This window comes from Phalacrocorax carbo, chromosome 3 (genome assembly GCF_963921805.1).
Source record: "Phalacrocorax carbo chromosome 3, bPhaCar2.1, whole genome shotgun sequence".
NCBI classification, from domain to species: Eukaryota; Metazoa; Chordata; class Aves; order Suliformes; family Phalacrocoracidae; genus Phalacrocorax; species Phalacrocorax carbo.
This window is the reverse complement of record NC_087515.1, coordinates 50,288,950-50,305,593: the sequence shown is the minus strand read 5'-3', so window position 1 is coordinate 50,305,593 and position 16,644 is coordinate 50,288,950. Positions and strand designations below refer to the sequence as shown.

General features: G+C 40.6%; 1 protein-coding gene and 1 long non-coding RNA gene across 3 annotated transcripts in view; one reads left to right on the top strand and one right to left on the bottom strand.

Moving 5' to 3' along the window:
* The window catches only part of EFEMP1 (EGF containing fibulin extracellular matrix protein 1), a 49,595-nt gene extending 36,791 nt beyond the window's left edge, over window positions 1–12,804 (bottom strand). The window contains exons 1-4 of one of the 2 annotated variants that reach the window (XM_064446864.1): window positions 12,540–12,804; window positions 11,849–11,936; window positions 8,857–8,905; window positions 8,412–8,678 (exon numbers count right to left, since the gene is read on the bottom strand). In XM_064446864.1, the coding sequence (XP_064302934.1) occupies window positions 8,412–8,678; window positions 8,857–8,905; window positions 11,849–11,929 (397 nt within the window). In that variant the 5' untranslated portion in view covers window positions 11,930–11,936; window positions 12,540–12,804. Of the gene's footprint in view, window positions 1–8,411; window positions 8,679–8,856; window positions 8,906–11,848; window positions 11,937–12,097; window positions 12,442–12,539 lie in introns of those variants that run through there. The other variant, XM_064446865.1, reaches the window with a different exon arrangement.
* LOC135312549 (uncharacterized) overlaps window positions 1–16,644 on the top strand; it is a 184,111-nt gene that overhangs the window by 61,566 nt on the left and 105,901 nt on the right. The window contains exons 5-6 of the long non-coding RNA XR_010372130.1: window positions 676–747; window positions 9,350–10,199. This is a non-coding gene — a long non-coding RNA (uncharacterized LOC135312549). The remainder of the gene's footprint in view (window positions 1–675; window positions 748–9,349; window positions 10,200–16,644) is intronic.

Below are 16,644 nucleotides of genomic sequence, written 5' to 3'. Positions count from 1 at the left end.
GCATTTTTCAGTTAGGTTATTTATTTAAGGAATTCAGTAACATCAACTGATAAGGCTCTACTGAATATCTTGTTCTAAAAATGCCTAATTAAGAGCTTGGGATACATTAGGCCAGAAAAGGTCTAATTCATTTCTGGGCCTCAAGAACTTTTTCTTAGCACTGTAGCTTACAGAAGTGTGTGTAACATGTTTTCTTAGTAACTTTTTCCAGCTTCAAAGCTACAGGTTTTACCATAAAATTATACATAACAAAACCTAATAATTTCTTTATTATACTTACAACAGCACCAACTTTTAACATGATTTCAGATCAACAAATAAAACAGACAGGCTAATGAGCATAAAAGGTATTTTCTAATAACTACACGTATGCTAAATTACTTCATAGCTATGTAATTTGCAAATCCCTCCTGTATTTTTAGTAAAGCTAAAATGTAAATGAAAGAAGGTACAAGCAGGATTCTTGTGCATTTAGTAAGTTCTTCCAGGTTAAATTTTGTTGTATATTGAATTATGGCAAATAGCTTTCTCTCCAAAACTATTGTTTTTCTATGAAAAAAACCTTAGTATATTAGAGATGAAAAAAGATATATAATCTTTCTGAAATTATCATGCTTTTTAGCCATGAACCTTGTATGGCTGATTACCTATTCCATATATTCTTGTCACACACAGAGAGAAGAGATCTTACTAGCCAAGTTTAGATCTTCTGATTTTGTGGATAGAAGCAATTGAACTTCATGAGAGGTATGTGGCAAACCTCCCTTTGATGAGAACCCTTCAGCCGAAAGGATGCTTAAATCTTGTATAAAGCATTATAGAACATGCATAAATGATGATAGTCCACAAAAAATAGCTCAAAAAGCACCACAGTGGGAAAATGAGAATAAATATTCTTGAAGTATAATGAAAGGAGATGGCCAACCTCAACTTACATGAAACACATGAACAAAAAGTAAAAGTTCTTACTCGGTTAATGCACGTACAGGACAAAGGGGTTGCCATGACAGAGTGCTGTACAACAATAGTTGACTATACCACAAAATATCCACAATGTTTAAGATACAACCTGGTAAGGTGAACTCAAAAATTACCCTCTCATTATGGTTTCCACCAGACCAAAAATATCTCACTAGTATGGTCCTATAACACATTGTCCTTGATGATAGGAAAATGGGAAAATAGCAAACCTAAACAACATAGTGAATTAATTCAAGTAATGGTGGAGACTGCCTTGGCTATAGTGCAGCACATATTTTTCCTTAGTAAAGGATATGCAAAGGAACATAGGCATCGCCAGGTGATACAGTGAAGAATCAAACAGACCACTTCTGTATTTGCGGGAAGCTTTGTTCTTCCTTTTGGACCATCTTGGCACTCACAGAAAGGCAAATACAAACAGTAGCTATCATCTTCCTTTGCCAGCATGAGAAAGAAATGCAGAAAATCACTTGGAAAGAGAATAAAATAAAGAAAATAACAGCCTGAACTTCAGCTGAACTAGTTTTCCAGCTTGCTCAAGTAGCATCCCATCATTGGAGGTGCTCAATAAATGCCTTGGAACTTTAAATTAAAGTGTGTCTGTAATGCTAAGATCCTTTAGAGATGTTCTAGGGTTAGAAAAAGTCAATTGGTAACCCAAGCTTCAAAAATGAAAATAAAACACAGATATGAGCATTTCCATTATATACTAAGTAATCTGAAGCAGGAATCAGGTTTGAAAACAGAGAAAAAAAGTGTTGGTTGAGAGAAAATTACCTTGAGCAAACAATTGGGAGAAAGGAGGAAGACACAACCTTTCTCAGCAGGCTAAGGAACTATAATGCAGTAGCGTGGAATGAAATAACAGCAGACCTACTCAAAGCAAACACGTCGAGAACATTGCTGTAATTCTGCCATGGAACTATAGGAGAAAGAATCTATCCATAATGTGGCAATGGTATAAAATTATCCAAGTAGGGTGCTAAAAGTAGCTTCCAGGATGCTCTCACACTGCTGTTACCGCTAGGGAAACCTGTAACACTGCAACTCTGTAGACCACAGTTCATTGACAGCAGGTATTGAAACAGGGAACAAAAGCCAGACCCCGCGCCCCACAAATCATGTTTTATGCTATCTGTTGCTATTGAATGCAACATGACAGCTATCATTCCTTGTAGGGTTTACTGACTCAGGATGCTTGTGTCCGAGTGCTTGTCACAGATACAGGGAATTCTTTGAAGAGATGAAAAAATACTCTGTGCCTTTTAATGGGTGCCAAGTACACTGGGATGCCCAGTCAGGATCAGACATAAGTGCATTCTTCCCCTTTGCTATCTGGTGTTATCCCTGAACGTATTACGAAAAAGACCTCCAGCTTAGAGTGTGAAATTCTGAAGGAGGACAGATGGCTGGAGGTTTGGACTTTCTTCAGGCCATGTGCCTTCTTGAATACATTTGCTATGTTTTGTCTGTCAAAACATTAGCCTCCTCAGAGCTACTAAGCAAACAGGCTTTACAATCAACAAATCAAACCCAAAAGTATGACAGTCGATGTGACTACTGTATGATCCCATTTTTCTTGAAGAAGCAGCCATGAGAACTGCTAATGAGTTTACTTAAACTTGAAGTTTAGTGTTTGCCTGCATAATCACTATTCAGGAAGCTAAGGTAAATACAGCTTTCGGAAGCTTGCCTGAATTTAGGACGCTGAGCGTGATTAGCATATGGTATGAATCTTTCGCTGCAACATACTGAGCATATTCCTGCAGGGGTCAGAATAATGGAAAAGCAGCAACTAACTAAAGGAAGTAAAGCAGCTGCTAGTATTTATGCTTGTGATGGATGTTCACAGTAAAATGGTCAGACAGAACAGAGAATATCTATCCAAGGTCTTGACATGACACTCACAGCTGTGCAAATAGCACAGATGGGAAGATTATTCAGAGTGGCCAAATTTTGAAAATGCCCCAAATCAGGCCCTCAGGCCCTCAAAACAAGATGGTTTTTTTTGTGACCTCCCCTCTGGTCCCTCAAGGCTATTAAAGAGATGCTCCAGAAAGGGTTCTCTGCAGCAAAATGCAGCAGTTTCACAGATTAACGGCTTGAACAATTGGTTCAGGATGGGCTGATGAAAGATGACCTCTGCGTTATGTACCCAAATGTACAAGAAATTAATTGGTGTCTACGAACATTCAGCACAAAAAACTGTGAAAATGTCAGCTTGTATCCTTCTGTGGATACTTAGACCTGCAAAATTCCTATACCTTTTTTAAGTAATTAGTGTTCAAATGGAATGTGTAACCAGGTCAGCCTCTTAGGGTGGCTACTGCTGGCAACAAGTATTCTCCACTTGCTGAAGTACCGCAGCAAACATATGTATGTATGAACTGTGCCTGAGTAAGCACTTTGATGAACTAATGGCATCCTAAAACAAATAACTAGACCTTATTTTTCCTACCACAGCCTCTCTCCTCATCCGTTCTGTAAACTAAACTGGTCTTGTGTTGTTGAGAGGGTCAACTCTGGAACAAAACTCAGGCTCTTTCCAAAGTAGTCCTGAAAGCATTACTCCTTAAATACAAGAAGTGAGAAAGCTCAGGATGCTGCACTCTTCTAATTACAGGCAATATATTTCAAAAGGCTCCCCAAAATGTTTCTGGGGCCAGACTAAGAAACCATTATAGGTGTATTTTAGGTTATGTCTGTATTATCAAAGACCGTGGAACTACAGGAGCAGATTAGAAGTTGGTGCAGAGGCTCCAATATCCCAGTACGTGCATTTCTGAGGGTCTCTGCGTTCTCTCTGGTCTGGTCCCGGGGCCTGAATGCTCATTAGTGGCTATGGCATATTAGTGGCACTCCTGCAGTGCATTTCAGGTTTACTTTGTCTGAAAGGGATCTGGTTTGCATGTTCCAAGACCGCTCAGTGAGGCAAATCAAAGCGTGTTAAGTGGAGCTCGTTAGGAGGTGCATTTCAGAAGTGCAGTCTGCACCCCAACCAAAATGTCAATGAAGAACACCCTGCTGGGGGCACACCCAGACCCTCCAATCTGAACCAGATCTGCAAAGGGCCAGGCTGAGTGCACCTGCACCTCTCCAAGTTTTAGTTTGTCCATATGCTATTTCCACATCCCTGATACACATACATATGTATATATTATAATGATTTTTGTATGGAAAACAAACCATCATAAACTGTTCCCCCTTGTCCTTATCTCCTAAAGAAAAAAAAAAGGAATTTGGGCTTACTTAACTTATTTACACTTGCTTAACTTCTTGAGGTAAAAGCCTAGATTGAGTATGGTAAATTACTTTGAAAAGCAGTGGAAAATTAAGCAAAAAACCCCTAAGCCTATCAATGAAGAGATCCCTAAAATGATTTTGCAGAGTAAAAATAACTACAGCACAGAAAACAAGTTAATTCCTTTTTGTCCCCATAGAGAAGGAAAAAAGCAACCAACATCCATCAAGTCTAGGCAGATCTGGAAAATGTGCCTCTTCTTTTCCCATATAAAAAAGCATTAGTATTATTTATTACAACATCTCCCCTCACTGTATTTTACAGTCACAAGAGCACAAAGGGTTATAAGGAGACTAGAGAACCATAGGAAGCTAATCTAGTTGAGCAGCAAACAGGTTTGCTTACTTTATTGCTTGATAGGAAGGCAAAAAAAGAAAAAGTACTTTTCCCTTCTCAAGTTTACAGGTTATTTGGTACCTTTGCTTGGTCGTTTTTTCATTCAAGTGCCTTTAACATTCTAGGAAAAGCTAGTAGTTTCTTGCAGACTAGATTTGACAAAATTGAATTAATTGGATGATTTTCAGTTGACTTCAATAGGAGCAGACTCAATCACAGAGAGCCTAACAACACAGTAGAAATACAATTCTGTTTTTGTATGCAGGTACAGAGTGCAGCTTTTTATGGTTTTTTAATCAGGCAAAAAGTGTCTCTGAATATTAGCTAACTCAGTATTTTGCTTAAAAATATTTCTTACTCTGATTTTTTTTTGCTCTTCCCCATTTGAGTGATACTTTCAGAATGACAGCTCAGAACATCTGAGTGGCTTCCTGAAAGTGCTGGCAGATGCCACATGTGGGAATCTACCTTAGTGACCAGTTCAGCAGCCCTTTGAGTTAGAGGTAAAGTGACAGTGAAGTGGGAACTGACTGTACAGAGGTGGGGAGAGGGGGGGATCAGTTAAGGTCATAAACTCAGAATTTAAGATACAGCTAAAGTGTTTTAGGTAGAAGCCCAAAACTCAGCGCTCTGTACGCTTTCTGCACAAGAGATCTTCCTTCAGAATAACTTCCTCTCATCTTCTAATCAGTTTTGGGGGTTCCTGGCACTTACTGCTCACATAAAGTGTCTTCAGAATTTCCCGGGAAGCTTTTGCTAACCACACTTCTAACATCAACACAGTTACACAAGAACATGTTTCTGATGACTAGTAGTTATAAAAATGATGTCTATCATAAGATCCTGCAGTCATTTCCATGAAGTTACCTTCTGCAATGCGGCATGTTGCTATCAGCCTGCCACCTGTGCTAGTCACATGGTACACGGTCACTAATAAGTAACAGCATGCATTGCAGACACAAAACTCTCACCACTGATAAATATCATAATCATCATTTGTTTTCTTCAGGTCAAAAGTTAAGAAGGTATTAAGTATCTTTTGTAACTCAGGCACATGGCCGTGTTTTGGTAGATTAAGAAGTGTGAGAATCACGTGCCCCTCTGAATGTTTCTCAGTAGAAATAGGATCTGGCCACCCTGCATCATGCTCTACCTAACAATGAAGCTCAGCACGTTACTGAAGCCTCCTGAAGTCCAACAGGACTAGTGTCATTTCTGCATGTTTATGCCAAGCACAGAAACCAACATGAGTGCATTTGGCCTATCATACCCTCATTCTTCAATGTTTAATAAGGGAGTGGACACTTGTATTAGAACAGAAGGCCCCTCATACTCGAGTATGATGTCAGTAATACAGCTCCTCAGAGCATGTTATTGTTTTAAACAGAGGTCTCCACACTTTCAGATTGGTTATAAAATACTTAGTGCTGCTGGACTGGAAGGAAAATGTCATACATCTGCAAACAATTAGAAGGAGCTGGACTTCATATTTGATTTACTAAACAATAAAACAAGCTTAAGTGTGACTATATGTGTAAGTTACACTCCCTAGGAGCCTCAAGCAGTTATCACAGCGAAGTCTTTTAACCATAATTAAATAAATCCACAGTGGGACCATTGCTGATCAAGATTATCTTTTATAAGATATTTTCAGCAGTGAAAAGCATGAAGATCATGAAGTTGAATGCATGCTTTAAGTGCTCCAAAAGTCTTTTATCCTTTCTTTCAAGCACACTGTCCACTACCCTTTTTCCAGCTGGAATGCATTCAGTACAATACATTGCAGCTTTTAAAAACTAATATTTCCATGCTTTCTGCATTTAGATTGAAATTTTGGCATGAGGAAATTAGTAGCAAAACCCCGATTCAGCCAAGCCCACAATTTCACTGTACTTTGTGTGTCTGTTAGTTAAAAAGTTCTGGTACTACAACAACAGTTAGTTGTTATAAATTAACCAAAGATTTGTGAATTTAATGTAAATGTTTAGTTGCAAGTTTCAGGAAGCCAGAGCATGGAGTAAAAATGATAGTAATGTATCACCACCAATCTTCTCCCCAACAAAACAAAAACCTCAGCCAGTTGCCAGTCTCTAAGTTAATCCTAACTCTCAACCTTGTTTTGGAAAATATGGTATTGGTACTACATGCTGGTAAATTTTCCTTGATCTGATCCTCTGGGGATTTCTATCCTCAACTGATACACCTAAAGCCATTGTAGAAAAAGTGATGATCATTATTCAAAATTTTCTAGTGCTACTTGCATTTTTTAATCAAAGAAAAATATTGTTACACACTCAAGTTGAAGCAGTTTATTGCAATTCACTGGCAAAGATGAGTGCCAGCCCCAGTAACGCAGCATCACCTGAAGAAGGGAGCACCGGATCACACTCAGCAGTCCCATATTCTGTTCCTGGTTCTGCTGCTACTTCGCTGAGTTAAACCAAGGAGAAACTATTTGCCATCCTTGGCATCGATTTTCCCTTGATAACGCTAAGCGAACACTCAGGGTTAAGGGGATCCCGGTACTGACTTCCTGAGGTAGGTTCTTTACTTGACATTCTTGAATTTGAGTGACAGAAATGTTGAACATTAGCAGATAAGCCAGAAATGCAACTCTGAGATTTTGCCTACAGAAATAACTTCTCCAGCCTCCATGATGATTACTGTGCTTCAGAATGACAGGGAATTTACTTACTAGTGATAAATAATGTTCTGTATACATGAATACCAGAGAGAAAGGAACTACCACTGTATATTACAGCTTGCCCTGATTATAGTCACTCAAGTACTATTTTATATGATTATACTGTTACGGGCCACAAAGTGGAAAAGATGAACCATGGGGTCAAGTTCTACCCTCTGTTTGCATGGGTATCCCACTAACATGCTTGAAACCCAAGTTTATGAACAAGGAGTAGAATATATTTTTATGAAAGAAAACAAAACAGTGAACGAAACATTTGTTACTTCAGCAAGTGTAAGAGTAAACTATTTATATAGAATAATAAATGAAACAGCCTTAGTTTACAGTAGCGCTTGTAAGTCTGGTTCCTGAATGCATACAATTAACATTGCTAATACCCTGAGAATTCTGGCACCATGTGTGGTGTATGTACACTCAGATGAAAGCTCTTCAGTGCCATAGATTCCACGACTGGCTAGACTATGACTGGAAGTAACCTGGCAGGGTCTGTGTAGAACTGCTTCCATAGAGATCAGAAGAGCACAAGCTGTTCAGCTGTTTGGTTCCTACTACTTGACCATACATAATAAAAAGACTGTATTCTTCGGCATTACAGTCTGGTCTAAGCAAAAGTTCATACGGTGGTTAATTTTTGCTCCATTCAGCATTAGCTTACTGAAAAATACATAGTTTTCCAAATCTTTAGAAATCATCTATCATATGACTTGCGACATTGCCTAGTTTTTTCAAAGCACTGCCCTTCCTGAACTTACTTGATACGGTATTAAATGTTTGACTGAAGTTGTTTGTTTGCGTTAAAGTTTTTTTTGAGGATCTACAGACAACGCAATTAATTCTACTTGTTAGCCTGAGATAGATGGAACAGACCGTAAGGCTGCAACAAACTGCAAGTTCTGTTACCTCGAACAATAACAATATGCATGTATTTTATTTGCGTGTCTTAAGGAAGCATGTACGTGTCCAGTTTAATGGTGCAACAATATATGCAACTACATGCAAGACTTACAGGATGTAATTTTCCAGGCTTTAGATCCGTTATCACATGCACTCCAATTCTACTGAAAGTAAGACATACAGCAGCTTGCTTACCTTGACACACATTGTGATCACTTTGCTCATACCCAGCTGCACACTGAATTTGATGAGTTGGGTTTGGAGGAGCACGGTGAGGATCAACTGGGGTCCGTCGAATGACGTTGTTTCGACCACTAGTGGATTCAGATGCTGCTGCTGCTTCTTCTCGCTCATTTACAATAATTTGTGCTGTTCTAGGTAGACAGAGGTATCCTCCATAGTGGTTAACACATTTCATCCCACCTTTGCATGCATCTGGGACTATTTCACATTCATCAATATCTGTGGTTAGCAACAACACAAGTCATGCTTTTAACAGCTGAACCTCCTGCAACAGCCATTAATACAAATAACACAACGAGTCATGCAAGCACACCTTCTTGTCCAAAACAGGGGTGTGTCATGATAATACTTAAGGAATACTAATGGCAGGACTGGCTTTGAAAATTTTTTACTGTACCTTTGCACCGTTGCCTAACAGGATCCCATTCATAGCCATCTGTGCATTGCTATAGAGAAGAAAAAAAAAATAGGCTACTCAGAATTCTTTATTTTGGAGAAATAATCAAGCATATTTCAGTAAACTCAAAGTTTGACACTAAGGGAAATGCAATGTTTGCATACCTTGGTAAGGTAGAAAATGGCTACTGAGAGACAGCATTGCTGTGCAGGAACCACAACAAGTATATACAGGGAGAGCCTCTAACTCAGGAAGTTCCTAAGGTATTGATTGTTGTGAGTACATAGGTTTTACTGGGGCTGGGGAATAAAGTGAGAAAAGCATCACTTTTCTCCTTGCCTTGTTCCTACACGCTGTTTTAGAGCGCCTGTCACTGGCTGAATCTTGGAATAAATGAACCTCTGGACTGACCCAGCTGACCAGTATGAAAATCTTCTTATGAAAAAGAAGCAAGTTTTCCTGAATTTTGATCTTGTTCACTGCTTTCCAACAGGTGAACAACTTTCATTCCTGGGGCTGGTTTCCCAGAGGGACTGATGGGCCTCAATCCCCCTGTACTTCGTCCTCTCTCCAATTAGCACTCGAGCAACGGGGAAAGATGCCATGACAGCTGGAAATTCATTCACATGCTTTTTAATCACATGACTCCAGGAACTACAGTCTAGGAAGAACAATTTATATTGTGAGACATATAATAAATGGTTAGAGTCTATAACAGTGGGACTACTTATATAAATAAGACTTTGCAAAATTCAAACAAGGCTATACTCAGCAACTATTCATACCAGTGCAGACCAGTGACTGCGGGAAGAATTTTAAATAGTCTGCCCTGCAGTTAGGTAGGCATCTTCATTATTCCTCTGCCCAAAACCATTAAATTGTCTACAGTGCGGTAATTTTAATCTCAGGTGACAATTAAAGAAGCTGATTAGCAAAGTATCACAATGCTACCAACTGCAGGAGGCACACTTAAAATACCAATGAATCAACCAAACTGTCCTACCTAGGTGCATATGCATGCTATGCTGCTCAGGATATTACTTTAATGGCCCTACAGAAAAAAAGGAATCAAGTCAGCTAATGTAATTAGTGGCAGTCAAGCAAGCTAAATCTTGTTGCAGCTCCCCTGCTGCAGAGGAACTACATGTGTGACAAATCTGACCTTGCGATGCCAAGATCCACTTGTTCCACGTGCTATCGTCAAGTTATTTTGAGGAACTTGTTACTAACGGACACTGACTCAGCATTAGGATTGAAAATATTTTCTTCATTTGCAGGTGACACCAGTTATCTGCCAAACGTAGCAGCAAGTTGTAACTTTGGAGGGTTTTTCTTCCAAAGGGGTAAGCAGACAGCAAATTGTATTACAATTCTCAATTTCTAAAGGAATGACTACATGCTGAGTTGACAAAACCAAAGTTACTGTAGCTATGAAAATGCAAACCCAAAGGAAAACAGCTAATTCATGCGTTTACTGAATCACCCAATTCCTGTTAATGCACAACAGAAGTACTGTCTATTTAACTGGAAGAAGCCAAGTCCATCTATTACTGCAGCTGAAGGGACTTTTACAATAGAGAAAGATTTGGCCCTAAATGAATACAATGTACGCAGGAGAAACAGTAGCATCCTAAGAGTAAAAATTCCAAAAGCTAGGTTTTTTCTTAAGCAGTTTTATATGGTTAGAGTCTAATGATCACTGAAGCACCTAAACACTAGGACCTCTTTGAAAATAGAGTACAGGAACCCAAGTCATATATGGATGCTAGAAATTTTCCATTGAGATAAACAGAACTATGTAGGCTTATCAGAAAATGCTACTTAATTTTTTAAAAAGAACATGTAATAAGTGGAAAAGGACGGGGGTGGAATTCCTGTGTTAGTCTGGATTTTCAGAGGGTACTTAGATCTTCAGTCTCCACTTATTTATAGGGACTTAAAAATCACAGAAGCCTCTAAATAAAAGTACCCCCAACCTTCAAAAAACTATTGCTTCTAAAGGCCAGTGCTAAAGTACTTTATGACTGACTTCCTGATGCTTCTTTGAGCCCCATCTTCTATTATAAGGTCCAGCTCTGCAATATTTACTTGCTTGGGCCATCCCACTGACTTCAGTGGGATTACTTGTATAAGAGACAATCTCAGTCTCTGGCTGTGGTTCTCTAACTTTTTGCATGCATGCAGGATTTTCTGCTTGTGTGGCATTGCGCTAATGTCTGTACACATATTCAGAGGTCCACCCATATGAAGCAAGTTACAGGGATTACAACTGTAATCAGATGTGAAAATGCAGGTTTTTCCTCAGCCCAAGCCGATGCAATTGCCACTCCTTCAATGACATGCATTATGCAAGCCAAACACTGAGCACAAGCAGATTAAAAAAAAAAATAAATAAAAGCCTTACAAAAAGGCCTTTACATCTCTTACCCTATCACTTGGTTACAAGTAGAACTTATTTACACTATTCTTGTACAATTTTGTCAAGCCATGCAAAGCTACTGCTCAAAACCAGCTCAGAAACTAAGAGTCCCATGATCACTCCAGGACTTCGATGCTTCATTAAGAGCACTGAAATTTGAAGTACTTACATTTTGTTAAAAACAGCTTGAGATATCCAAAAGAAAACACAAAAGAATGTTTGACCTAATTATCTGTCAAATTCCATGTATTTCAAATGAAGGTCCTAGGGACCCTGTCTTTATGAAAGTGGATTAAAAAACAAATATTAAAACCTCATAATTTTGTTCAGCTCATCAAGCTCAGCACATAGATAAGCTTCTCAGAAGAGGCAGTTGCAGCTTATTTTGCTCAATCATGTCAACTTCAGAACACTGTTTCAGTGCAGGAACAGCTTATTTTATGGTTAACATTCGAACTCAAAGAACTTTGTATTGCATGCCATACATTGGCAAGAAATTTGGTTTTTCTTATGGGTCATTTAGAAAAGAATCCCTGCAAAGCGGTAATTATCTCGAACGCTATTAAACCTTACCGTGTACGTTATGGTTTCCTCAGTTTCCTGCGAATGTACTGTAATAAGAATGAGAGCAGCCAAGAACATAGCTGTCAACATCGTGAACCTTGAAAGAAAGAAAGAGAAAAAAGCAAACAAACAAAACAAAAACGAGGGGAATATTTTTCGCGTTCCCCTTCGCTGGAGGAGGAGTCAGCACCGCCGGGACCGCGTCCGGGACCGGGTCCTGCCCCGGCTGCCAGCGCAGGGCGCCCGCCCAGCCCCTACCTGGGTGAAGCGGCGGGGACGCTGCCCCTTTTCTCCTGCAAGAAGAGGGCGAGGTTTGGCTGTGCTTCAGCCCCTTGTATTTTGTCCAGCTGAGGGGAGGGGGGGCCGGAATAATCATAAGTAAATAGAGTTTAAAATAACGCCACACTGGACTGGTAGCGGTGCGCTCCGGAGCGGCGCTGGGCTGGGAGCAGGCAGTGAGACCGCCCTGCCATCGCACGTTTTGGGGTGGTAAAGCGTTTTTTTGGTAAAAACTCACCGTTCACGAGGAGGGCAAGACCCGGGAGGGACGCGGCGGGACCCACCTCCCCGCGGAGGAGAAGCTACCGCCGGGCACCTGCCGGGCTCAGCCCGCCCTGCCCCGCAAACCCGCCCCGGGGAGCGGCCCCCCACCCCGAGGGGCATCAAAGCAGGCAGCAGCCCCCGCGCTGCCCGCTCCTACCTGCGGCGGGGCCGGTGCGGGCGGCGGCGGTCGCTGCTCCCGGCGGCGCGTTACCGCGGCGGCTCGGCTCTGTCCGTCCGTTCGTCCGCTGGCTCTCCTTCCTCCCCCCCCGCCACCACCGCCACCGGTCCCGGCTCCTAACGGAGCCCCCGGACGCCCCCTACCGACCCTGCGGCGGCCGAAGCCCTTCGCGGGGCGGGGCACGGCCCGGCGCTCCGCCGCTCCCCGCCGTCTGAGGCGCTCCTAGGCGGAGCAGGTGCGGCGCCTCGCCGCCATGTTGGGCCCGTGCGGGAAAGCGGGCGGAGAGGGTGCGGGCGGCGTCCTGAGGGAAACCATGGGTGAAGCCACCAGGGGAGAGACGCCTGGATCTGTCCCACCGTCCCTGCCTGGGGAATTTCTGTCGTGGGTCGCATGTGTCAGGCGGAGGGAGCCCCATGAGGCAGAGGTGGGAAGGAGGGAAATGAGGTGGTGCTTACTAATTTACCTTTTATAGATTATAATAGACCTGTAGTAGCCTTACTGTATATAGCGTAGTATATGGTATGGTTTGCCCTATCCTACAAAGTTGGGCTGTGATCCCAGGAGCACTGAGGTGTGGTGGCTGCCTTGCTCCTTGACAAATGAGTTTCACCATCATCTTACTTGAGGTTTTGATGAACTGGCTCACGCTGGGCACTGGGCTTGCTCCTTGGAGCATGTTTTTGAAAGACTGTGTATAAATGAATGTTTTTAATATACGCTGCATCGTGACTTTGAAAGCAGTAGTATGGAGTGTTTATCCATCTAGGCAAGCTATTTGAAATTTAGCAAGACTGATGTGTTTTCCTGCCCATTCTGAATTTGGTAAATAAAAAATGCAAGGGATCCTTCATAGAGGAATGCTTGTTCGCTTAGACACTGTGTAAGTTCAGCAATTTTTACTTTTAAGCGCTTCTTCTGTATGTGAAATTCCATTATTTCCCTACCCAGCTGGAGAGCTACTGAACTGAAGGGAGGATGAGCAGGTGTTACAGAAATGTAGAAGCTCTTGTAGGTGGCACAGTTACGGTGAGGAGCACCATGCCAGGGAATTCTTTCTATGGAGGGATAAACTGGATCTTTATTTAGTCCCCAGTTTTGCTTCTGGGGGCACTGTGCTTTAGTAGTGCAGCCCTACTCTATTCCTCTACTTTAGTTGAACACCAGGTCCTTAATTAAAAAAAAAAAAAAAAGCTTTTACCTCTGTAATGTTTACCATGAAGGGCCTGGAGAACTTGAGATCTCCTGAAAAAACATCATGCTACATTGCAGATCTCTGGCACTGCTGGCCTAGAGAATAGCTTTCCTACAGAATCCCTTAAGTTCTTAACATTAAATTATATTTGAAATTACGTAAAACATCAGTTATTTTTTGGATGGCCATATGTTGCACGTTAATTTTGTCTCTGAACCAAGTTGTTTCTTTTCTTACCTGGTTTAGAAAGAGCCAAGTTGGGTAATTTCAGAATACTTTTAGCTGTAACACTACGTTGCCTGTCTTTTTTTTATGTATTTATGAGAGAAGACAGGATTTTTCCTCTCTCACTGAAGTTCCTGTGCTTACAGATAAGTGGGACTCCTAAAACTGTAGGACTCACAGTCCACATACCTCACTGGTAATTAAGTACAGAAGCAACAACATGGTGTAATAGAGAAAATTTAGGTTGACTTCATTTTTAGGATATTTTATATGTACTTTCATATGCCAGCCTATTTAACAAGCAATCTTTTGACACCTACTCTCCCGCTCCAAAAAACATTCCCTTTAAGCCCGTATGTTATTTAGAAACACAACTTTGAAGTGTTGGATTGTTACTCTAAGTTACTGACTTGTGTTAGTGTAAACTGGTTTCATATTTATGACATGCCCCCTAATTATCTTGAAACTTCACTGTTTCATGCTTACAGAACAGTACAGGCATTTCTAATAATCTAATGGACGCAAACTAGTAACATCAATTACTTATATCTACTGGCAACAATACTTAGTGAGTTTTGAATGTTTTGTCTTATCTACCATGCAAAGAGAACTGAATTTAGCTTGTTGGATTCTGGATTAAGTCAAAATTTAAACAAGTTTTGTCTTAATCTACTACCCAGGTAAACATTACCTGTATCACAGAACTGCAATGGGTTGTTTTCACTCTAGAAAAAATGAAGCCGAGAACAGCAGAAATATAATTTTGGAGGACGTATGAATGCCGGCTGAGCATAGATCCTGTACTTGGCTTCAGACAGTGTTGTACATTTGCTGAAACCCCATGTTCTGCCAAGGATAGCTCTTGATCCTTTAAATGGAGGTAGTAGACTCAGTTCACAATTTTGTATTTCAGATATCTCCTGCTGAGGCAACTGAAAATTTGCCTGATGTAGGATAGCAGGATTTAGACCCTTGGAAATGTTGAGGAGTGTGTGAGGGATGTGACTGAACTGCTCAGCAGTAGAACAACTTATTTACTTATCTGAAATGTCTGAAGACATTGTGTAAGAAGTGGTCAAACCATCCATTCTTTCTTGCTGACCATACAACATGGCACTGCTGAAGCCAGCGCCTTACAACAGTCGCTGACAGGGCTTCCTATCGAAGCAGCCCTGTGAGGCTGGCCCCTAATTATCTGCTTTTTGGCTCCTTCTGAAAATGGTGCACTCTATTCCCTGCTGCTTTAGTGAACACTTTGTCACATCTCAGTTTTTGCTTTCTTTAAAAACCATGGGTTTTGTACATTCTTTAACTCGAATGTGTTTACGACTTAAACGTTTATGTTTTTTCTTCCTGGCAGGACTTGTTGTCACCCCTCATTGTCCTCAAAAACCCAAGGATAGGTAGGCTGAAGGAAGACTGTGTGTGGTCAAAATGTCACTGCACTCCAGCTAATTCTGGCTGCTAGAATGGTCCCTGTGGGCAATAGACAGCTGGACATAATTTAGAGCAGGCTGAGATTGATACTAGAGGCTAGCCCGAAAATAAGGAAAACAAAATTGCAGTTTAATCTCTTCTACTCCCTGATCTGACCCCCTTTTCCTGTTTCAAACATAGCTCACTAGAACAGAAAATCAAGCACACAGCGAGTTTAAGCAACTTGTATTTGTCAGCTCAGGGGACTATCAGTGTCAACTTAAGATGATTTCTTTTCCCGAGCATGTCATATCAAGTAACACTAGAGTTGTCTAAAGTAAGAGCTGGAATGGTGGAGATGTTATATTCATGTTGGACTCACAGGAATTTTAGAACATAAATTATTTTGATAACATGGCAGGCTGCCTTTCTGCCACACTGCCTGCAAATGTCAAAATTTTTTCCATGCTTCAACTTGGAAATGACATAGTGTTGGTGAAGGATAAATTGTGAAGAATTATATGTCTGACTTTATTGCTGATTAAATATGACAAATGTTGTACTTTTATTTGAGGCAAGGCTTTACAAGTTTATTTATCTTCAAGGGGGTATCATAAGCATATTGTATATGGTGTGAGGTGTTACTTTACTGTAAACTTAATTTGAAAGAAGAACTGTATTAGCAAACTACTCTTCCTTTTCATGGAAAACTAACAGTGAGAGGTAAAAATGTGTCATACCATTTTCTGATCATAGATGTTGAAATTACAAAAAGTTAAAAAGTTAACGAGGACTGAGATGTCAGTGGCAAAGGACAAAGAACATATTCTCACCTTCTTAAGGCTCAGTTGAAAATTAAAGATATATTTATCATTATTATTTGCTTGCTGCTTTGTACTGCAGTAGAGTACGTAGGTGACAGAATACACAAACAATCCTGCTCCTTAATTCTTGCAATTTGTTGAGGAAAAAAGCATGAGAGTTGGATTAGAAAATCTAGTAGCCTAGAGTTTCAGCCTTTATTTTGTTAAATTATCTCCCATATGAGAGATCTTGCATGAGTTTTGTTGTGCTGAGGTCTTTGGCTAACCTGTGATTTCATTTCTAAATGTCTAACAATGCTCTGAGGATATTAACGTATGTTGTTGCCTTTTTTAAACTTTTACTAAAGATCAAGCACATGGTTTGCATGCAACTTATCAAGCATGCAGTTTGCTTTTCTACTGCAGTTTATAAGGGTATGATTGTATA